Raw genomic sequence first — 24,179 nt, 5'->3', positions numbered from 1 at the left:
TTATTTTATTCATGAATATAGATATGTTCTATGGTTCTTTTACGCGGCTGTGATTTACTTAGGAGTGAAATGTTCTGCGAAACGTATAATTGAGGACCGTTTTTGCAAAACTTGCTTTAAAAAAAAAAAAAAAAAAAAAAACTAAATTTTACAGGAGAGACCAAAAACTGAATGGAGACAAGTAGGTTATAGGTGCAACCATCACACTTTGACACGCTATAATGAAGAGAAACAATTCAATTTTACTAAGATAACTTTAACATCGTGTAGAGGCCTGCTTTATGGTAACGAATCCACCAAAATCTCAATTTTGCAAATTTTGCAGTTAGCAAGTTTTGCAAAAACGGTCCTCAATTCTGGGATGTGCTTGAAGAAATGTAAAAGTAAACGAGATGGACTCATGTGGAGATGCCACCGGAAGATATTAAATGATAAATACAGGAACGCCGCATCGTAGCGCTCTGTGAAATCACTCTGATAACGGAGAAAATGAGGTCCATGGTAAAATGCTAATTTTTACATCAATCTATTATTAACTTTTTTGATCCAGGGAAAATGCTAGTAAAAAGGTGTTTTTCTGAAAGACTAGTATTTTCCCTGGACCAAAAATGCAGTATAAATGAAGTAGAATTAGTTTTTTATAATAAATTATAAGATGACTAATATTAACTTAATTTTAGTGTTGTATTAATACCAATGTTGTATTGTTTGAAAGTTTAATGTTACTGTGTTTTAAGTTTATTTTTGGTTTGTTTTTTAACTTTATTTTGAATAAAATATAATATATTGTATAACAAAGGTGACTAATATGAGCTCAATTTCGTTGTTGTTGGTTTTATTAAATGATACATGTTTGTATGGCATAGTATGTTTTTAGTGTTGTTAAGCTGGCATACTTGATATAATAAACGAAAATATAGAATATATAAACGATAAGTACTATGGAATACTCGGGCTGGGTCCTATAATGCATCTGTTCTTCTGTATTCAATGTACTATAAATACTATTAAATCCATAGTTTAGTCGACCTGGCTGGCCTTCTATGCCCAAGGATGCGGGTTCGATCCCGGGCCAAGTCGATGGCGTTTAAGTGTGCTTAAATGCAACAGGCTCATATCAGTAGATTTACTGGCATGTAAGAACTCCTGCGGGACAAAATTCCGGCACATCCGGCGACGCTGATATAACCTCTGCAGTTGCGAGCGTCGTTAAATAAAACATAACATTTAACATCCATAGTTTATAGTTTACATATTTAGAAAGACGTATTTTATATGCTTCATCATTATAGTTTGTTAAAATAAACTGTATATGAAGTGAACGTCATTTTAATATATCTTTGAAGGAAGCTGTATCAGAAATTTGGCGAAGTAATAGATTTATTGTAATTCTATTTCCTTGAAGACATTAATATTATTCACATTCATTCATTCATAGTTTTCTGCCCAAGGACAGGTCTTTCACTGCAAACCCAGCATTTTTCAAATTGCCTTCCTCTTAGTTCTAGCATACAATCTATACGAGTATATCTCAATATCATTTGATATCTTCTTCTCCATTGAACTTTTCTCCCGTTCACCATTCCATCCAGTGCATCCTTCAGTAGGCAGTTTCTCCTTAGCCAATTCCTTTTTCTCTTCTTGATCAGTTTTAACATTATTCTTCCTTCACCCACTCTTTCTAGCACAACGTCATTTCAGCCACCTGCGTGGCTCAGTCGGTTAAGGCACTTGCCTGCTGGTCTGAAGTTGCGCTCGGGCACGGGTTCGATCCTCGCTTGGGCTGATTTCCCGTTTAGGTTTTTTCCGAGGTTTTCCCCAACCGTAAGGTGAATGCCAGATAATCTATGGCGAATCCTCGGCCTCATCTCGCTATCACCAATCTCATCGACGCTAAATAACCTCGTAGTTGATACAGCGTCGTTAAATAAACAAAAACAAAAAAAAACTTCATTTCTTATTTTGTCTGTCCATTTCATATATTCGATTCTTCTCCATTAACCTATCCACATTTCAAACTCTTCTAGTCATTTTTTCACTTCTTCGTTATGTCTATGTTTCTGTCCCAAGTTACACTCCATACAAAGCACTTTACTAGTCTCTTCCTTACATTGAACCGTTATGGGGTCCCATTGCACATTAAGGATCCATAAATCTTGGATAAAAGTCTGGAAAACCTTGTTGGATTTTGGGTAAATAATAAAAAAATAAAACTTTCACTCTAACCAACAACAATTTATTAACATCAAAAATTAAGTAAATAAAGTAATATGAATAATAAAGATAACCAAGAAAAATAACAAAATATCAAACAACACACTAAAATCTGGTAACTATATACGTAAATAATTATAACAATAAAGATCCCGACACGGGAAATAGAAAATCTAATACCACTCTAGAATGGCCAAACCCACACAGGGAAAAACAAAGTAAATATCAGAATTTAATCTGGAAAACCAGACTGCCTAAGAGGGGAAAGAATAAGAGTGAGAGAGAGATAACAAGGAATGAATTTTGCTCACTCTCGTTCACTATGGCTACCAAAAGTGACCCCTAATATATACAATAATTAATTCACCAAGACAAAATAGAAATTAGATCTGATTAAAAATCATGACTAGAACACACATTCCAGAACATCACTAAACCCCAAGTGCACTCTGTATGCTGCGTATGTGTATGTCCACCACGGTCACTATCCCTCATAACCAGGGAAAGGAAGTTCATGCCCTAAAAACGTGAAGAAAATATGTATGCATTTATGTCGTAAAAACAGATAAATATGCTACAAAATAGGCATTATCAGTCTGAGATTATTTTAACAGAATAATAAGGTATGGGTAACTTACGTTTAATCTATGGATTTTGAATTGCTGAATGCTCCATTTATGCTAAAGCAGTGACGTATCATATGTTTTCTGTTGTCATTCTTCGCCTGTTGTCTCTCAGCATAGCTTTGTAGCGGGAAAAACGTCGTTCTACGTCACAAGAAGTAAGAGGGAATTGCACAAAAGCTGTGAGCTGTTCTATAGAAAATTTTGTTAGTTTTTGGGGTGTTTTTCCTTCGAGAATATCTTGAATTTCTTTAAGTTGATAATAGCCAGGGTTTTTGGAAAGAATATTTGCTGTTTTCTCGTTCACCTTATCTCCTACATTTCCTGGAACTGATATTAAACTGGATATTGTTCTATCTAAATCTGCTGAAGACTGCAGTAAAGGAATACCAATTGCTACCTTGAGAGGCTCCCTATGAGGGCGTCATCGTTACGTTCAAAATTCATAAACATAAATTCCAGTTCCACACTTTTAAAAATGAGGGAAAGACAAATAAACATACATAATATGCAGTTTCCCTACTTAAATGTTAAAATATGCTTTTATAAATAAAGGCAAAATATCATTGTATTTAGAAATTTGTGATTCATGTAGATAATCTTTCAGCATATTCACACAACGATAGAGAGCAAATATGCAAATGCATGAACTTTCTTTCCCAACTCATAACTCAACAAGCGTATCTTTCACTAAACGTGCCCGCCATGACAAATCAGATTCAACAGACAATAGTAAATAATTCAGTGTATCTGAAAATACAATCTATAGAAAAAAATAGCAAACGAGAGTGATCACAAAATTCAATCAGTGTAATAGTAAATATGTAACCTGTAACGTGCATTTCAAAACCAGGTAAAGAAGTAATAAAACACAGACTACGTCTCGGCGAATAACTAGTCTCTCTGTCTCTTGAGCGAATGTCCTTAGCTTGGCGTTTTCTATAGAAAAGAAAGATAATACGCGGACGCCCAGCAAGCCGCGTCAAATACGCAACGCAGCCGCGACGGTGGACACCAGATTCTTCCTGTTTACCTGTCGACTGCAGACTCCTAGCCCCGACGCCATGCTCGAGCCAGGAAGCATGACAACGGTCAAAATAGAAATCTTCCAATCGAAAAGGAAAGCTCGAACGGGCACTCGTCTTCCGGTATATGAAATAATAAAGAAAGCGCAACTAACGGAAAGAATAAAAAAATAAAATACAAAGCTATCTATAGGATTAGAAAGAAATTAACAGGAGAAAAAAGAAAGTCACACAGAATGAACAAAACAAATCAATAAAGTAAAACACAAAGGTAAACACAGGGTACCGAAAAAACAATCGGCACAACATACAGCCCGAGAGCATAGTCACGGCCGGTGTAAACAGAATGCGCGCGAGCATTGGACGAGTCTATGAAGTTGCGGAACGTAACCAGGGGGTGCATAGGCCAGTTGATGCAATCGCTGATACCGTGCAGATGGTAGTCGCGCTCCCTCTCGAGAGAGTTGTACTGGCGGTGCGGAAAACGTCAACCTGTCGTAAAATGAGTCCATTGACAAGTAAATTAAACAATAGAGTCAATGTTTTTACTCGGTCTGTAGCATGTGTTCTGTCGCACACATTCACTGTCCTTGTCGCACTGCCTCCAAATGTGTATCCCCACTGCTTTCCCCTCCACGTGCCTCTCGCGCAGGTCACCGGCCTTGACTATGTTCTCGGTCTGTATATAATTGATATAAAATGATCTAATAAATTGAAACCATTTTCCGACAAAGAAGACCACGTATTACATTAAAGAAATTATAAACTTAAAATGGCCTTAAGCAATAATCAACCACAACATTATTTTCGCTGTCATCGAGAGTGACATTTACTTAGAGCTTGATACTATAATAATACATTTGGTGATGTAATGAAAAGTAGTAAGTGAAAATTAACGTCGACAGAATACACATTGTTACGAAATAACTAAGTCAATTTAGTATCTATTATCTTGAACGCGCATACATACATACATACATACATACATACATACATACATACATACATACATACATACATACATACATACATACATACATCATGTTTTAGACGTAGTATAATTAATGCGCTTACGTGTCTTCGTATTTAAAAATTTGATTGTGTAACATATTGTATTAATCTTAAGTAATATTGTTTTGATGAAAGTATAAATTTTAATAGTCCATAAGGAATAATGTTTTAGTATAATTAATGCACTTACGTGCCTTCGTGTTTAAAAATTGTATTATATAACACATTGTATTCATTCTAAATAATATTGTCTTTAAGAAAGATTCAAGCATGTAATATTACAACAAATGTAATGGGACATGCTGTTAAATGAATTGCAAAGAAAATACATACATACATAGGCCTACATACATGCATACATACATAGGATATGTACACACATACATCCCATACACACATAATCTAAACTTTTAAGCATGGAGAAACTTTGTATTTGTTTTCTTTAACTTCAGTTCGTATTAATTACTTTGCTGTAGCTGATTAAATTTATTTCACTGGATAATATATTACAGATTACTGTCCTCCGTCCGGGATCAAGTAGTAGCTTATCCGGCTGCAAATTCAGCCAGGCCAAGTAACAGCGTGTCTGGTTACAAATTCGGAAGCATCGGGTACAAGTAGTAACGTATAGCTATGGCTACAAATTCAGCGCATCCTGGTTTATTCCTCTGTAGAGAAGTGTTTGTCTTCAACAGTGACTTTGTGCCAGGCTAACCGCATAACGATTAAATCCAACTGTTTGCGAATATTCAATATTTGTTCATAATTATCACGACAGCGAAAACGAAATAGCCCAAAAGGCAAAATTTTAATAATGAAATCTCAAATATTCTTCGTTATACATTATTACTATTTAATCAGTTAAGCCGCTTCGTACCAAACTCATCCCTTGTTCACTATTATCAAGACCACCTACTTCGAGAACTGGACTCCTCCGTTCATTCCATTGTCACTTTTTCAAACATTTTGAAGCCATACGGAACAAGATCAAGTAGGCCTAATAGGTTTCCTTAACTCATCTCATACTATTGGTGAAAATAAATAAGAAAATAGATGTATGACAAAGTTATATTCAGAAATTTTCCTCTATGAAGAAAATTTAAGAAGAAAAGTTATCTATGGGTTATAAAAAACAATTTCACCAACATGTTTTGTCAAAAAGGTACTATTTTCAAATCATAAAACAACTCTTGCCTAACATACACCATAATACCTAGATAAATTATAACTAGACTTGTAAAGTATATTGATTTTATCTAACTTTTAAATTTAAAACATAGTTCTTATACAGACAAGGAAGAAACAGTACTGATAGAGGGTCAATAAAAATAATCCTGACATAGAGACACTTTGTAAATACTCGTATCATAATTGTAATAACACATAACAGTATATTACAGCGTCTGCAGGCTCTCATCTCAGTAGGGACAAAAGACTTCCTCGATACTCATGGTGTTAATTTTTTAAAGTAACATTTTGTGCTAATTATATCTCCCTTGATATATTGTAACAAATTCAACGCACATGGAAAATACACACATGGGGTAGTCATGACGCTATATGTTTAAAAAACCTACATGATAAAAAATACCTTCTGTGTACGGACGGTTGCCCCTATTGCCCCCCCCCTTGCGGGTATCTCTGCTTCTGTATCTCAAGTGCGAGTAGTACAGACCGATTATTTAATCCTGACAGCTCAGCGTCGCGAAAGAGGGGAAGCAATAGGAGGAGTGGGGAGAGTTCTGGAGTAGAGATAAGGGCGAGCGGTCGGTAAAGGAATGCAGTACAGCTTAATTGTACTGGAAACATACCGCTCTACTGCACGCATGACATCCGATCGCTTCGAAGGCAAGCGAGTGAATAACCCAAACACCCCTTGGCGTAACTAAATGGATTCGCCTAACCAAGGCGCACATCGCCTGCGACTGTCAGGACTAAATCATCGTACTGTACGCAATAATTATAAGGCCCGCTTCTGAAGGAGAGTGGAGACTGGAGTGTAGATTACAAGTTAAAATAAATTGGACATTAATTGTCTATTGTCAGCCACAATTTTAATATGATTTAATCCATCGGCAACCGCACTTGAAATTAATTCTACAACCAATAACGTACAAGCAATATTCGATACAATCCAAACTATACATTTCATACAAACTACACATTTCGCATACTGCTTTACAGTGTCATATGTAGTGTTATCTATATGTAACTGATTTGTTTTTCATATAATCAACATCAAAGTAAGTGTGAAAAAAGAAGTCAGGTGTAAAAGAAAAATAATATAAATTGTTCTAATTGCCTTACAATAACAATCAAATTCCTACATCATGATACTAAAAATTTGAAGTAAAAAACTGTACAATGGGAAGCTAATGGATAAAATAGGAGAACTGTGACCGCTTGATCCTAAATTGTAACTGCGCTTGTTCCGAATAATTTACCTTTAAACTTAAATACTCACTGTATTCACGTGTAACTGAAATATGAAAATAAAATAATAAAGTAAGGAACTGAAGACTTGTGTCTTCATTATCTCAGAATGTGATTTGAGTTATTTATAAAATAAACATACGCATTCAATAAAATATTATCCATAATGATAATAATGATTTTGTTTCTTAACTTTATAGTGACTATTGTAGATAACATATTTTAGATGCAAAAATATTTTACTATTATTCATTATAATTATTCGAGTAAAATTATTTTTAATAGTGAGAAATCCCCGTGAATTCACCACTGAGTAATGTATTGACTTAAATAAATATGAAGACAGAGATTGAATGACTTACCCGTTTCCTCATAGGCGTTAGGGCACGGTGAGTATCCGAGTAGTGCTTCGGGGGTGGAAGAGGATACCGGGGCTGCCAGGGCATCAGCCCGCTGCCGCTGCCACCTGCTTCCCGACCCCACTTCAAAACAAGAACATCAAGAGCACGGTTAAACATGATCCCCATCTCTACAACAGTTCCACTTTCCAAGCATCAAATACATTTCTAAAATTATACAGACATCTGCAGCGATGCACGCGTGATAGTGCGGCTGTCTGCCCCTCCAAAATACCATTTATGCCCACATAGAGAAGGGTCACAGCCAGCCTAGTGTTTAGCACGTAACTCAAAGTGTAAATCGACTGAACCCAAGGTGCTAGTCATTCACTCGCATACACAATTCGGGACACTCGAATACACCACCCCACCAACATCAACACGTTGTCATCGCAGACAAAGTAACAGTGCAAATGTGACGATATTTTACCTCCCTTCCAACATGTTCATGGGTGTCCATTTTAGTTGAACGTCAAATATGGTCGGGCTAGAGCGTCCGCGGGGACAATCTGCGCTTGCGCCGTCCTCAATCGGGGGTAAAAAAGCTATAAACGGCGAGGAAATGTGAATACTTAGTCTATTATGTCATATAAATGAAAACGTTTTCGAATATCGTCCAATTAACCAAAACTTACACATATTCTGCCCGCCATCCACCCACAAGTTCTGTGCGTCGGTCTAATGGTACAATCAATACTGGTTTCCACAGCAACGATTTTTTACTTCTATAAAAGGTGAATGCTGCGTTGTTGAGAGGGATTGTGGGTACTGTAGCAGTATGGCCTCCATTAGTGGCTGTGGATCTTGTGTTTAGAGGAACGGGGCTGGTCCCTCCTCGGTGTTCCGGCGTCCCTGCTATACAGAACAGCGTTCCCAAACCGGCGCGATGTCTCGTATAAAATTCTTTAGGTGACACCAAAATCACGCGAGTAAGCAATTCACAAATTATCCTGCCAAAGTCACAAATCCGGTCTTCACAAAATCACGTACATTAGTGAAAATTTTTCCGAAATGTCAAATAATGGATTTGTTGCCAAGCAACAGCACAGCCAATCTCTGCTGCAGGACGGCACCAGCATCAGGGTCGCTGACGAAGGGGCTTTTGCCTACGAACGCGTAGATGACGAAGATCAAATGTACGAGCGCTATGAGGAAACCGACGGCACATGTTTCAACTCGAACGACAATGAGAGCCCGAAGAAAAGGAAAAGTCTGCTGCATTTCCGCGACATGCCGCCTCACCTACAGTTCAACCCGTACATCTTCACAGGGTACCGACCCCTGCTGACTTTCTGGGGGAGCATCAACAGTCTCTTTTATCTTCACAACGAAACCATCAACATCCTCACACATGGTAAATAGCAAATCAATCATTGAAAGTAGCAAGTTGTTGAGTACATGCATGTTAGTGTGCAGTCCATCCCTGCGACCAGCACGTGGGTCCGAGACTAGCCGGGCATTAATCCTGTTGATTGCTTCCGTATCCACATAGTGCTGAGGCTGACCTTTGATACGCTCATTCTCTCTCAAAATCAGGTCGGCCAGTATGAGTACGCGCGTAACGAGAACCTGGCCTTGCCCTGAGTATGAGCGTACCTATATTACTTACAGTCATTTAAACGCGTTAATAAAAATATCTCTGGGCGGAAAATCTAATTTTCAAGAAATTAAATACCAAATACCTAATCTAATTTGAAGTTTTAAGGTGCATGTAGTAGTTTTCCCCATTATAAAATAATTTAATCAAAGTACCCGTCCAAATTACCTCTCAAGTTAAAATGTAATGAAAATTAAAACTGTACAAAATATCATACTGATATGATGATAAGACCAGCGATAAATTCAATGGGTATTCGAAACGGTACTTCTCTCAAGGGAAAATGATCTCTTTCGTATCGATCCCTACCGGAGAGCCTTGAATAATAATATTAAAATTGAATTACTTATAACATTTTGCTACACGCTAAGGTTGAATTTAGAACTAGATATCCCAAACTACTTTCAGAAACAACTACAATAAGACATCTCGAAAATGCTAATTGCAAGATAACTGAAGACACATATATTCAGTTCCTTATTCCTATTATTTTAATAATTTTCATATTTACCATTTCAGTTTAACGTAATGAGTGTTTAGATTTCAACTGATTATGTCATCTTTGTTTATAATTGAGGGGTTTGGGGGAAAAACCAGGCAGCTCCAATTTTCTTTTATTTCTGAGCTATTCATGCACAGAGGAAGAACAAAATACGCTCTATCGTTTGGTCGAAGAACCAAGTAGTTCCAAGAATTACATTCCCAGTTATAATGCACTTTGGACTGCCTCTATCTATACATGCTTATTGTTTGGCGGTAAGTTTTTCTTCATTATCTCGAAAATTACTGAATTGTAACTGCCTGGTTTTTCCCCCAAACCCCTCAATTGTACTGTTTAAGTATCAAAATTGGTTAAATTTAAGAAATATATCAACTAAATCTAATCATAGCTAAATATTATAATATAATAATACATTATTAATATAATAATGTTTAGATTTCAACTTATGTCAGATTTATTTATAATTGTTGTCTACTTAATTACCAAAATTTGTTAAAATTAAAAAAAATACTTATATATAATTAACTAAACCTAGTCATAACTAAATATAACAACCTAGAACCTGGATTGCAGAACACTCTTTTTTTATATAGGCCCTATTCATTGCCTTGTTTGCAGATACGTAAGACATACCGCTTAAAGTAGGCTTCTTTTCGGTTTAATAATTTATTTTCATACGATTCATATTGCTTTATATGCGCTAGACAATTCTTTCAATTTCCTTAGATTTATGTTTCGTCACCCATACTTCAACACTGGTTAAGATGCCGGCAATGCGTAATATTTGTGCTTATTTATAAGTCCTATAGGTGAAGTTTTCCACTTTCTAAATAGGAATTATTATAAAGAGTGAAATGCTATTATCGACTGCACTCTAAAACCCCGAATGCATATGGCTACCTGCAGATGAAATTAGATTATGTATTGTTCGTAATTTATATAACACCATCTTCTTGCTATGTGCAATATAGTAATAATCTCTCCTACTGAAGTTCGGAATACCATCTCTTAAATAGTTTCAATTCGACGTCCTATCTACAATACATGCACTTGATAATTCGTGATCGCTTTCTTTTATGTTATGAATATCTAAAACAGTCTGTAGTTACATACAGTAATTAATATTCGTGACAAGTTTTGAGCATTGGCACAGCGCACTTCTTATGAGAGATAATCATTGCAAAGTGCAGGGGCATATCGACGGGGATTGCATGCCAAGCCACACGCGCGCCGCGCCGTCCTGATATGCCACACACGTAAAGATTGCCGTGCTTGCTCCGTAAATGAGATACTGGCCCGCCGCACACGCTTCCTACTTCAACAATCAATAGTTCTTCATATAAATAGAACAGAAGTGCAGTGTGCCTACCGCAACATTTTCATGCAGCACAAAGGTAAAAATACTGTCGTGTTTTAACGTCAAACTTCCTGTAACTGATTGACAATAATTACCATTTTTATATTGATAAAAGCTCCGACTTTATATGAAGAGAGATGAGATGTAACTACAATCTGCATTTTACATGTAGTTGCAAACAAACTAATTTTTTTTTTTTATCTAAAATAGTGTTGAATTCAGATTTTTCCTATGCCGAAGAAGTCTACGAGATAGAAGGAGAAATTGACTATGGGTTATGACTAGACCTTGGATTTTTAGGCACTTAAAAGCTAACTTTCAGGCACCTAAAATAGGCTCTGAATTTAACAAAATAAGCACTAAAAATATAGATTTAGGCACTTAAAAATACAATTTCAAGCGGCTAAAAATACTAGAGTCTATTTTATGCAGGTAAAACGTAATTTATATCCACACAAACGATAGTAACTACAAAAATGCAATTAATTAGTGAGTATTAACCATTACTTTATACAATGACAGAAACAGTAAACAAATATTGCGGTTAGAAAGTTAATTTTTGTTAAGTCTTAAATTATGAATACCGGCACGTAATTTTTAATGAATTCATCGGCCTCATTGTTCTAAGGCTACTAATACATAAGTGCTCATATTACAATTAAATTAATTAATGTATCAATGAATTTACAATTAACACATTATTCATAATTGTCATTGCAATACATAACGTTTTTCTCTAATTTTCTATTGTGAAACTTTGCCATTTCTTAGACAGAACCATTTTATAAACGACAAAATTCTTCCCAATGATATCGAAGCAATGGATGCATATTTAAATATAGCAACATTTGCCATGCTGATTTCTTTAGGGAGAACTACATCTTCCCGATTCATCACATTCCTACTGTCTGCTCAAGTGCTCAACAAAACCAGACACCTTCCAGGAATTTCTTTACTCCTACAACCAAACTATTACAATATATTAAACCATACCCACCTCATGACATTAAAAACTTTCTCTTTCACTGCGACACGAAAATTAAAAAATATATACGTAACAAATAAAAATAGGAAATTTTAGGCTCTAAAGCCTTAAAAATATTTCTCGATGGGTAAAATAAGCATTTTTAGGCAACATAAAACCGCTTTCAAACGTTCTTACTTTGTATAAAATGTGACGATATTTAACTAATTTTAGTTTATCTCTACAGAAAAAATAGGCATTTAACCTAAAATCCGAGGTCTAGTTATGATAAAAAATTAGGCCTAATATACTCAGAACTGTGTTTTTATGCAACGTCCATGGGCTAAAACAGTAGTGACCAACTAGTGTTCTTTGTGCAAGAAAACTCTTCTCTGCACACGTGCAATATTCAAGAGCAGGTTGTCTGACGTCTTTTTTGCTCGTGAATGCACACACTACTTCGTAAGAGCAGTTGAGTTGGTAACTATTAGATTGAAGGAATCTAAGCACTACCTTCTTGCTAACCCGCCTCTGAATTTCAAATTCATCAACTAATAATTAATTGTCCTATGACATACATTTTAACCAGATAAATAGAGAACAATAACACGCTATGGAACTTAATGTGCTTGAAAATGATCCTGTGTTGTTAGTCAGATATTAATTCGACATAGATTCAAAGCACTTCACAAATAGAAATTATAAAGAGATGTGTTCTGGTCAATTCTAAATTCAATGCTAATTTTCCTTTCATTCATTCGTTTTATATGCAGCAGAAGTCTTGATCAAATTACCACATTATATGCTTTAAGTTCCTCTGAATTAGTAACAAAAGAAATCAATGTTTAGGACAGGGCTGGGCGTCGGGAGCGGAACTAGACTATAAACGGGGACGCTTAATATTCATCCATCACAGAATCAACGCTGCGCGGTGTTCGGCGGGGAAGAAAGGGGATGAAGAGAAATCATATGGCTCCTCGTGAGAGAGTAGCATCCGCTCTTGCTGCCCACCCCTGGTTTAGGATATGTTCACTCTTCCGAGAATTATTCTTTGTTATTGTTTATATATCTTGTACCCTACTTTTCCTAACGCCCCTGGGCTATATCTCCTTTGGTTTCCAAACAAAAGACTAACCTGAATCTGTTTAAAAATAATGTTCAATAAAAGAGAAACAGTACCAACATACGGGGCAATAAGTTCAAATGGATTTATTAAACAATGTGTCCTATAATGTAGGTCGTAATAATTCATGTGTCCCGCGCCGTGGCGTCTCGGTCTAAGGCATCCCGCCTAGGACTCGCGTTACGGAATGCGCGCTGGTTCGAGTCCTCATGAGGAAGAAATTTTCTCATGAAATTTCGGCCAGTTTATGGGACCGGTGCCCACCCAGCATCGTAATGCACTTGGGGAGCTACGATAGGTAGCGAAATTCGGTTGCGAATACCAGCTATAACGGCTGGGGGGATCATCGTGCTAACAACACGATACCTCCATTCTGGTTGGATGATCGTCCACCTCTGCTTCGGCATGTGGGCGTGAGGCCAGCAGCCGGCTGGTCGGTCTAGGCCCTTCAAGGGCTGTAGCGCCACGGATTATAATGATTCATGTTGTCATATTGTATTTCTTTATAATTTTCGCCAATTTTGCTTCTGACATACGACATTTAAAACAACAGATGAGATATTCAGTATACAGTGGAAGTGGAAATATTAAAATAATGCAAACTGGATACCTGTATCTTTAATTAATTATACGTATTAGAACTATCTATAATTTTCGAGATGTCCTGTTCTATGAGTACAGTAGAACCCCGATAATCCGTCTCCCCGTCTTCCTCGCTTAACCGTCAGGCCAACCGGTCACCAAGGTCTCTCAATTTTTTTTATCATTTTTACAGCATTTTTATTAGGAAGTGGCGTTAGTTTGGCTACACAGGAACAGATGGCGGTTTAGCGGGTCCCTTTCCACGGCACACCTGCCGAGCGCACCCCACTGTGAACCTGACCTGATCTATTGTGAACACTGTGTGTATAAACAACAACAAAAAAAAATAACTGACTTTTTCAAAGAACAATAACAACAATAATAATTTTACATACACATGTTTTTTGTAGTACGTACTATACTGTAGATTATAGTGGAATTTTAAAACACATAAAATTTGATAGAAAAAAAAAAGGTATTTTTTGTGAAAAATTCCCTCCGTTCTCGTTTAAGGGGTTAGGTACAGCTTATAGCAGTAAAATTGTTGTAAATATTCAACATTCTTTTCCTATATTATTGTATCTTGTACAATAATGAAATTTGATGTGTGTAAAACACTGTCCTTCTGTTATATGAAAAAAATATTTTTACGATTAAAAAAATCATTTATATTCTTTTTCAAAATTAAAATTGGTGGCAGTTTACTGTGCAGTGATGAAGCGTTTCCCTCGTAACTCATACACTTGTTAACTTTGGTTCAATCTCTTTTATTTTATTGCTGAAACTCATGTTTACAATATCATGCTATTTCAACTACATCCCTTAATAAACAATGTTTTTTTTTTATTTTGTGTTAGAAGAAAATACTGATATTTGACCATTGTTTTAAATGAATTTATTTTTTATTAGGTAATCTATAAAAGGTAGAGAAGTGATCTTGCATCATATTGTAGATATGACATACATAAATAGACACAGAAAATTTCATCACAGAATGTTGGATATTTTTTTAGTTTTGTGGGAAACGCTTCATCACTGTACAGTGAACTGAATTTGAAAAAAAAAAAACAAATATATTTTTTAAATAGTATATATATATATGTATTCATATAGCAGAAGGACAGTGTTCTACACATACTAATTTTCATTATTGTACAAGATATAGTAATGGAGGAAAAAAAAGTTGAATAATTTCAAAATTTTACTGCTATAAGCTGTACTTAACCCTTAACCGTCTTTTCGATTATCCGTCAAGGCGCCAGTCCCGTGACTGACGGTTAATCGAGGTTCTTCTGTACATTCAAGATAATGGATTGGTACAGCTTTAAAATAAACATGAGTATAGAGTTAAATGTAATAAATAGTTGAATGGGCTAATTGCGTTAGAAGCAACATTAATTGTATGACTCTTAATAAAATGGAAATATTATAAGCAAAATAATAACAATAATAACCCACAATTCGTAACACCTGAATATTGAGTGAGCGTATTTCAAGGGGTTCGGAATAACTCGATAGACTTAACGTCATGATGATGACGATGACGATGATGATGATGATGATGATGATGATGATGATAATGTTGATAAAAATAATAATGCGAGGACTTCCACAGTTCTCTGCCTTACAAGTCCAATTGATGCTGTTCAGAATTAAAGAACATTTTTTTTTCTTTAAATTTGTACGCAGTCTGCCTATAAATTGTTGCGAAACATGTAAAACGTATAATCAAAAAAATGTCACCTTTGTAACATTCGTTCCTTAGATTATATGACACGGAGATGTCAATACTGGCTCTTGCACTGCGTCTTTAAAATCTGTTGTGCTTAAAAGATGTTAAAATAGCATTTCCTTAAGATTTAATTTCGAGATCGGAGTCTACGCATTTTTATCGTCTATAACTTCACATAAAATTTCTTACGACCTACAATTCGCAGTTCTGGTTATAAAACCTCTAAAATATTTTCTACAGAACCTAAAATAATCTCTTTGATCGCCATGTTACGAAATATATAATATTTATATTACTAATTTATTATACTCAAATGACAGCGAGATTGTAATGTTACCTAGAGATTATATCTACTTTTGTCGTAACAAAAATTAATTCTAACATATCATTTACTTGACCACATTTTATTAATATGTAACGATGTTCAAGACAAATACAATAATTTGAAAAATTGGGGCCTAATAATTTTTTGACGCTCTAGATCAGGGGTCGTCAGCACAGAGCACGCTGGGCCTAGTCTCTCTTACCCGCGGAAAACGCAGTGCACTAGGGTGCACTCAGTAGCTGCTAGCGGGTATACTCTCTATCTCTCCCTGTTGCACGACAGTGCACACGGGACAGCACCGCGTACCCTTCGCACATTTCAGCGAGTGCTGACGACCACTGCTTTAGATGTTGATTTCAAATGTATATTGCAAATATTATTTTATAGGGAATCTGCTCTTTATGAGACAGAGTTTATTATGCTTGCCTGCTGTGAATTGAATAAGGGTTTTCTGAATTTTTAGATACAAAGACGGGTGGACCTATTATTATTATTATTATTATTATTATTATTATTATTATTATTATTATTATTATTATTAGGTCAGCCAATTTATCTCTGCCAGAACAGTGACAGAGTACGGATTGAAAGAAATCGGGTTCAGGCTTAGGTGAAGATGAGATTTGTCATCTCGTCACAAGTTTCAGAGTAGCCCCGCTGCCCACTCGGGCCCATTAAGCCCTCCATAGAACTGAATACCGGATCACTCCCGAAAGGAATGCCGAAGAGTGTTAGTAATCTAGTCACTTCCTTATATTCTTCCCTTAGAAGTTGATAAAGAACTTTCTATTACCAATCGGCAACAGAGAAGCGTTTTTGGAAGAAAATATCGACCATTTTAACCATAATCATTTTTTCTCTCATTATGCCTATCAATTTTCTATCGAAAGTTAAGACTTTTGAGTGTGTTAGTCAATGTGAAAACGTTAACCTCCAACTTCCTGCACCAATATCCATAAATTAACATTTAGAAAGGTAATATGCTTTAGAAGGACAGTAAACGCAGAGCGAAAAAAAAAAAAAAACATAATATTGCTAGCCCTCCTCCTTAAGACAACCAATAATTTTCTGGATTGAACAAGAAAACTGAGATCAATAAGACATAGGAGCTCTACCTTCGTATCCCTTTTGAATGGCATGTACACGTAGACCTTTATATTTATTATTACTATTGTCTGTTGTTGTGTAGTCAACTGTCCAAAGACAAGTCTGAACCACACAAGTGATATCAACAACGCATCACTTATGAGGCAACTAAGCCAGGAGATAATTTGTGGTTTAGCTATTTCCTTTCCCCATATTATTATTATTATTATTATTATTATTATTATTATTATTATTACTACTACTACTACTACCTTTTATTTTCAAATATATGTACCTAGTGACCTTCCATGTCACAACTGAAGTTATCCAGATCTTTTCAGGGGCTCAGTGAATGTAAGGTTCAAACACATGATGGGAATTTCCATTAAAAGTCAAGAATATTTGGATTTAAGAAAAGGCTTTTATGAGTTTGTCACAAATTATGGTAGAAGAATAATTACATTAGACTGTAATTAGAATACAACATAATGTTTCATTTTCGCTGGCAGAGTTAAGGTCATAAGGCCTTCTCTTCCACTCAATCAGTCTTAATCAGTACAATACATATTTAAATTACGAATATTTTACACTACACTTAAAAGATTTTCCAGTAATATTCTTCAGTTAAGTTTTAACGACTAGTACATGTTTATTTAAATTTAGATAAACGTATAAGATAAAGTAATAACTTAATTTATGAGCTAATTTAATTCAATAAATTATAATTAATTTGAGATAGCTAGTAAAATGATGGGAATTAATTTAATATAAGTTTACTAGGACTATGTTATAGGAAGAAAAAATATAAATCTAAAATACAGGGTATTAATGTAGGCTATACGAGAATTATATATAGGACGAGGTTCAACCGTAAATAATTCATTCCAGTATTTCGACACACAGAAACTTTAAGTTAATAATGCAAACATAAATATAAGAATATTTAATTTGAAATTTAATCTCTAGCTGAATCGGGATTTCGCTATGGTTCAACGATATGTCCAGCGTTAGCAGTTGGGCGTTTGATTCTCACAATGATGGTGTTGCTTTCAAACCTGCAGACATACAATAGGTTCCCTAAAAGACAGTTGACACAAACTGGTTTCTATTCAAACATTTCAACTTTACTCACTTCATATAGTATTCTGTATGTCCTTTGTACCCCTTCAGCGACAGGGATGACCATCACAGACATTCATTCCATCATAATACAGTATATTGTGATTTATTATCGGCAATGTGAAATTTGAGATTATGTTGTGTATGCGTGACTATGGAAATACTGTATCCCATTTACACATAGCCTATCGCTTACGGAAGTTCCTTAGATGAAAAAAAAAATTCAAGTAGTCAGGTTTCAAAATATCAAATGATTTTAATTATGATAGACATTTAAAAATAAACTAAAACTTTAAAATTAAACACAAAATCTATTAACTACGTCTTCCGTTATTTCCCTTAGGATATTATCAAGTTCACGACTTGTAAATAATTATTAAGTTGACATATAGGCCTACTTAATTAGGTTAACAAATTAGGTTTATTTTAGACAATGCTTCTTTTAATTTATATTTTCATATTTATTATTATTATTATTATTATTATTATTATTATTATTATTATTATTATTGTGGATTGTAATTAAAACACGAGTGTAACTTTTACCTCTACCACCGGGTGCTTATCCATTTGCAGTGCGAATAAATACATACATACATACATACATACATACATACATACATACATACATAAATACATACATACATACATACATACATACATACATACATACATACATACATACATACATACATACATACATACATACATACATACATACATACATACATACATACATACATACATGTCCACTTTTCTCCTGCTTCGGTGTCCATAATTACTTGTAGAAAACTAATACGGTTTTCTGTATGGCTGCATCCTTAAAATATCTGTAATCAAGTGGTTCTGAATACATTTGTTACAGAAATTAATATACCCATATGAAGATTTCGGATATCTCATTGCATTTGTTGTATCTTAACGTAGGCCTAAGTTATAGCTAGCAGTTTACTTGTGTGTTAAAATCTCATTCGATTATTTGTTTTTTTTTTTTTTGTATCCAATTCTCTGAAGACCATATCCCTGCAGAAGATGCCAACGTTTTATAGAATTTAGTAACCGTTTTTAATCTTGATTTTCTTTAGAGAGCCTTCTTTGTGTTTCCTAATATGCCCTGGAACCCTGCAAGTTTTTCTTCAAAGTATGTAAATCACAAAATATATAACCGATAAAATTAATTTCGTAATTATACGGGCTGCTTTATTCGTGTAACCAACTCTCTTTTATGACGAAAAAAGTTTCATAATTACATAGGCCTTATAACTGTGAATCGACCAAAATTTTCCTATTTTGTAAATAATTCAACGTATAATTTTGTCAGTATTTATTTATTTTACATCCAGTCATTAATAATGCTATTGATATGCTAATTGTTTGTTACACAGGTCGGAATTGCATTCCGCAATTGGAAATATAATTAGTTGTTTGTACAATTTGCACAAATAGTGAATGACATCACTATTTCATTTTTTCAATAATGAATTTATTCATCTTGTTATATAATAATTACACATTAATCGGTTGCATGTTCAGATTAATATGACTTACTTCAGGCTTAAATTAATAAATTATAAAGGTAAGTATTATGAATAGGTCAGTATAAGCTACCTAACCAGCACATACACTAACTCTGAAATCTTAATCAGCAAGAAGCACCGTTAGCTAAACGAGTAGGGAATAGCTTTTCAAAGTTGAAGAACTACTGCGAGACCAAAAAAAAAAAAATAGTTGAAAAAAGACAATCTTATGGCAAGTTTTCTTGGAATGTTCACGGTCCCTTGACAGAGGGCTACAGACAAAATTTGCCGACAATTTAATGTCCACATTGAATTTCGACGTTAAATAATCTTGTTGAAAGCGTCGTTAAACAAAATATACTGCTGCTACCATGCAGCGGATACTAGAGAGGGAAGTTCATTCAGCATGTAGGCCTACTTGATCAGCTGGCAGGTACCACCATCCATTGGGCATCCTCGTTCAGCTCATGAAACAGTAACTGGCTGACATCATCGAAGTTCATACACCTTACCTTACCGTAGAGCCGTATTATTCTTTACGAAATGATATGATGTGATATGAAGGGAATGCAATAATAATGGAGAGTACTGGTGGAATGAAATATGTAGATTAATGCTAAAGGAAACGGGAGAACTCCGAGAAAACCTTTACTTTCCGATCTTGTCCAGCACAAGTACCACTTGAACCAACGCCTACGGGTTCGTGGAACGTTAAGTTCTTGCCCTAATATTAAGCCTTATTTTACTTTTAATAGATTAACTCTTACATGTTTTCTTAATTTGGATTGGTTATTGCACCAACATTTTCTAGTGATAATCATTTTATTCATTACAAAATAAGCATACCAAGCTGGTTTTCTCACATATTTAAAATTTGTTAAATATTACGTAAATAATATGATATTTTAATAAAATTAAATAACAAAGAATAGTAAATGAAGTAGTAGAAAACATATAATACTAGGAAGAGACATATTAAAACAGTAATAAAACCGTACGAAAATAAATCACTGAACTCAAAATAAAAATTAATTTCCCTAATTTAAATATATAATATAAAAATTAAATTTCTTACTACCAAGTATATAAATATTTAATCATCGTTGAAGGCTAAAAGGTATGTAGATATTCTGGAAAATATATGTACATTATAGAAATTACTATAAGCACGTATGATTAATATGAGAAAGTTTCTTTCTGCAGGACTTTGTTACTTATAAGTTTAATTTACTTACATAGACTGCAAGCACTGAAGAAAAATATTTCTTTTTATGAATTATCCATAGCGAGCTGAAAATTGATGTTTCGCTTAAAAGCTTATTGCGGAACATCGCCATAACATTTGGTTCTATCTGACCAACTTTTATGAGTAATATCTTGTTCTGAATGGGTAGTTAAAGTGATCCATTATTGCTCCTATATCCATGGTTGTTCGTTTATGAGTTATCACCTCGCATTATAGAACTCTAGCTTGGGAAATATAGAACAGATTTACAGAAAATAAAAGCTCATAGGTTTCATTTCATCGGCAAAAATACAAATACTCTTTACAAATAAACTACACTTCACCACAATAGTAAACTTATGCAATATCATTCACACAGCTTACATTTATTTATTTCATATCTTGTATTTCTTATATACAAATTCATTTTAGTGTAAAGAAATGTGATACTACATGACTCCTTTTTCTCATCCACTTATTATAATTTAATAATAATAATAATAATAATAATAATAATAATAATAATAATAATAATAATAATAATTTATTTAATCTGACAGGATTAAGGCCATAAGGCCTTCTCTTCCATCCTACCAGATAGCACATATAAATACAAAAAAGAAATACAAACACTGATGAAAATGATACAACTTAAGTTAAAGCCCTATAGAGGGTCAACAGAGTCAAAAGTACATTATAGTGCTCTCATCGAGCTAATACAACGAAAAGAAAGAAAACAGAGATAGCAATGATGATATTGATAACTGACAATAATAATAATAATAATAATAATAATAATAATAATAATAAATATATTACATATTAATTTTCAATTTTACAACAGCATAGTTACAATATTTACTATATGTCATGGGTTAAGGTGAAGTTGCGCAACCTGACATGTGTTCAAAAAACAATTCCACGAACTAGAATATGATTTTTTAATTTAAATTTGAATTTTGATATTGTCCGACAGTCTCTGACGTGGTCAGGGAGAGAATTCCAGAGGCGTGGAATAGATATGCTGAAAAATGATGAGTAGAAGGATGTTCTGTGCAGAGGAATAGAGAGAAGGTAGATGTTCCGGGTTCGAGGTAGTGAAAGGTAAACAAAACGAGATGCTAGGTAAGAGGGTGTGGAGGTGTGGATGATTTTAAATAGTAATAAGAGAGAGTTGAAGAATCTTCTTTCTTTAAGTGGACTCCAAGACAACAATTCTAGTGACGGTGTTACATGATCGAATTTTCTAATGTTACAAACGAAACGAACGCAGATATTGTGAACACGCTGTAGTCTATGGGCAAGATCAGTATTTAGGTTCGTGAATAAAGAATCGCAATAATCGAAGTGGGGCATCACTAAAGTTTGGATCAGGTTCTTTTTAAGGCTGAGAGGTAAAACATTGGTTAAGTGTTTGAGGGAATGAATTATGGAAAAAGTTTTCTTACATATGTAGGTCACATGACTTTGAAAATTTAAATTTGAATCTAAATATACCCCTAAATTTTTTACTGTCTTACTATATGTAATTGTAGTATTATTTATTTTTGTATTTGATACAGTGGCTAGATCTATTTTGTTTAATGCTCGTTGGTGGCCCATTATTATAGCTTGTGATTTGTCTGGGTTTAGTCTAAGTCCAAATTTTTGCGCCCATTGAGCTACAGATGCTAGATCTTCATTAATTCTGGTCACAGAGTCATTGATTGTACAAATTCGGGAATGAATGTAAAGTTGTAAGTCGTCAGCGTATAGGTGGTGTTTTGAATATTTTAAGATCTTTGTTACGTCGTTTATATAAAGCGTAAAAAGTAATGGCCCAAGAACCGAGCCCTGAGGGATTCCGGCCTTGACGGTACGCCAATTGGAAGAATGACCACCGGCTGATACACATTGTTGGCGTTCGCGAAGGTAGGAATCGAACCAAGCAACGGCACTGTTAGAAAGATTGTAGTTTTTTAGTTTGCATAAAAGGAGATCCGTGTCAACTGTGTCGAAAGCTTTGCTGAAGTCTAGTAATGTCAGTAGTGTTAATTCTCCTCTGTCGCTAGCTTCTCGAGTGTCTTCAATCACTTTTAAAAGGGCAGTAGTAGTATTATGTCCTGCACGGAAACCAGATTGGTAGTCGTCAAGTAAGCAATGCTCATTGAGGTAGTCAGTCAGTTGCTTATGTACTACGCGCTCCAGTGCTTTTGACAGAGCTGGTAAGATGCTAATTGGTCTGTAGTCGTTTGGGGATTCAGGAATTTTACTTTTCGGGATAGGTCTAATGAGAGCTTGTTTCCAAAGTCGAGGATATGTAGAGGTTATGAGTGAGGCGTTAAAAATGTGGGTCAAGGTTGGTAGTATTACGTCAATAATTTTCTGGAGCAGTTTTATTCCAATCCGATCTGATCCTTCAGCTTTGGTCGAAATACGCTTTATTGCCTTCTTTACGTCATCATGTGAAAGGTACAGAAAGTGAAACTTTTCCCTCTCTGGTAGGGTAATACTGTTTAGTTCGTCAATTGTATGTTGTTTTGTTGTTTCGTTCACGCCCGTTGTTTGTGTCAAAACAAAGTGGTCATTCAGTTCGTCTACTCTGAATGGTGTCCCGTCTACCTGAGTCTTGCTGCGCCCTAAGCCTATTGTTCGTAAGTTCTTCCACAGGTCGGCTGAATCTGAGTCCGGTGTTATAAGTTCATGGAAAAACCTCAGTTTTGCATTTCTTATTGCCTGAGTCGTTTTGTTTCGTAACTGTCTATAATGTTGAAGATTTGCGTCAGTTTTATCATGTCTGTACTTACGATACAGAGTGGTAAGAGTATACGTGCAAATATTTTAATATTTGTTTTAAAAAAATGCATGTAAAAGTAGGTAGTCTCTATTTACTTTTCCCCTTGCTCTAATACTTTTTCCAAAACTTTAATGCGTCACTGTTTTACTATGAGTATTATAAAATGCCTGTCAGTTTAGACTACACGCACGTCTTTTAATTAACATGCACGCCAGCATACTATTTTTCAGTCAGTTAAGGATCATCAACCTTATGAGAAACCCTAGATCATACATATATGAACTAGGGAGAAACTCGCTCACCAAATCTGAAGTGATGAAAGTATTCTCAGATGCTGAATTAGCCGACAATTTATTTAAATATATGGAAAAGCAAAAGAATCTACAAACCCGGCAAGGGAGCTCTATTCACTAGCCTACAGTTTCCAAATCGTTGGATTCCAAATGAACTAATGTTCATTAATGTGTACCAAATGCTTTGGAATACAGGATCTCTTCGTCCTCGGATAGAGGATCGTGGACCAAAAAGTGACATTGTTTCCTTTCGTAATGTGACACAAATGTTTGTATG

General features: G+C 34.9%; 2 protein-coding genes across 7 annotated transcripts in view; one reads left to right on the top strand and one right to left on the bottom strand.

Annotated features, from left to right (window-relative positions):
* The window catches only part of Doa (Darkener of apricot), a 108,085-nt gene extending 99,713 nt beyond the window's left edge, over window positions 1–8,372 (bottom strand). For 3 of the 5 annotated variants that reach the window (XM_069844057.1, XM_069844059.1, XM_069844058.1), the window contains exons 1-2: window positions 7,889–7,957; window positions 7,669–7,788 (exon numbers count right to left, since the gene is read on the bottom strand). In XM_069844057.1, the coding sequence (XP_069700158.1) occupies window positions 7,669–7,788; window positions 7,889–7,942 (174 nt within the window). In that variant the 5' untranslated portion in view covers window positions 7,943–7,957. Of the gene's footprint in view, window positions 1–7,668; window positions 7,789–7,888; window positions 7,958–8,134; window positions 8,180–8,339 lie in introns of those variants that run through there. The other 2 variants (XM_069844061.1, XM_069844060.1) reach the window with 2 other exon arrangements.
* LOC138712378 (progestin and adipoQ receptor family member 4) overlaps window positions 1–24,179 on the top strand; it is a 153,035-nt gene that overhangs the window by 883 nt on the left and 127,973 nt on the right. Inside the window, exon 2 of one of the 2 annotated variants that reach the window (XM_069844068.1) lies at window positions 8,770–9,058. In XM_069844068.1, the coding sequence (XP_069700169.1) occupies window positions 8,839–9,058 (220 nt within the window). In that variant the 5' untranslated portion in view covers window positions 8,770–8,838. Of the gene's footprint in view, window positions 1–8,442; window positions 9,059–24,179 lie in introns of those variants that run through there. The other variant, XM_069844067.1, reaches the window with a different exon arrangement.

The sequence above is a fragment of the Periplaneta americana genome, chromosome 13 (genome assembly GCF_040183065.1).
Source record: "Periplaneta americana isolate PAMFEO1 chromosome 13, P.americana_PAMFEO1_priV1, whole genome shotgun sequence".
Lineage (NCBI taxonomy): Eukaryota > Metazoa > Arthropoda > Insecta > Blattodea > Blattidae > Periplaneta > Periplaneta americana.
The sequence above is the reverse complement of the archived record's forward strand: the minus strand, read 5'-3'. Positions and strand labels throughout refer to the sequence as shown.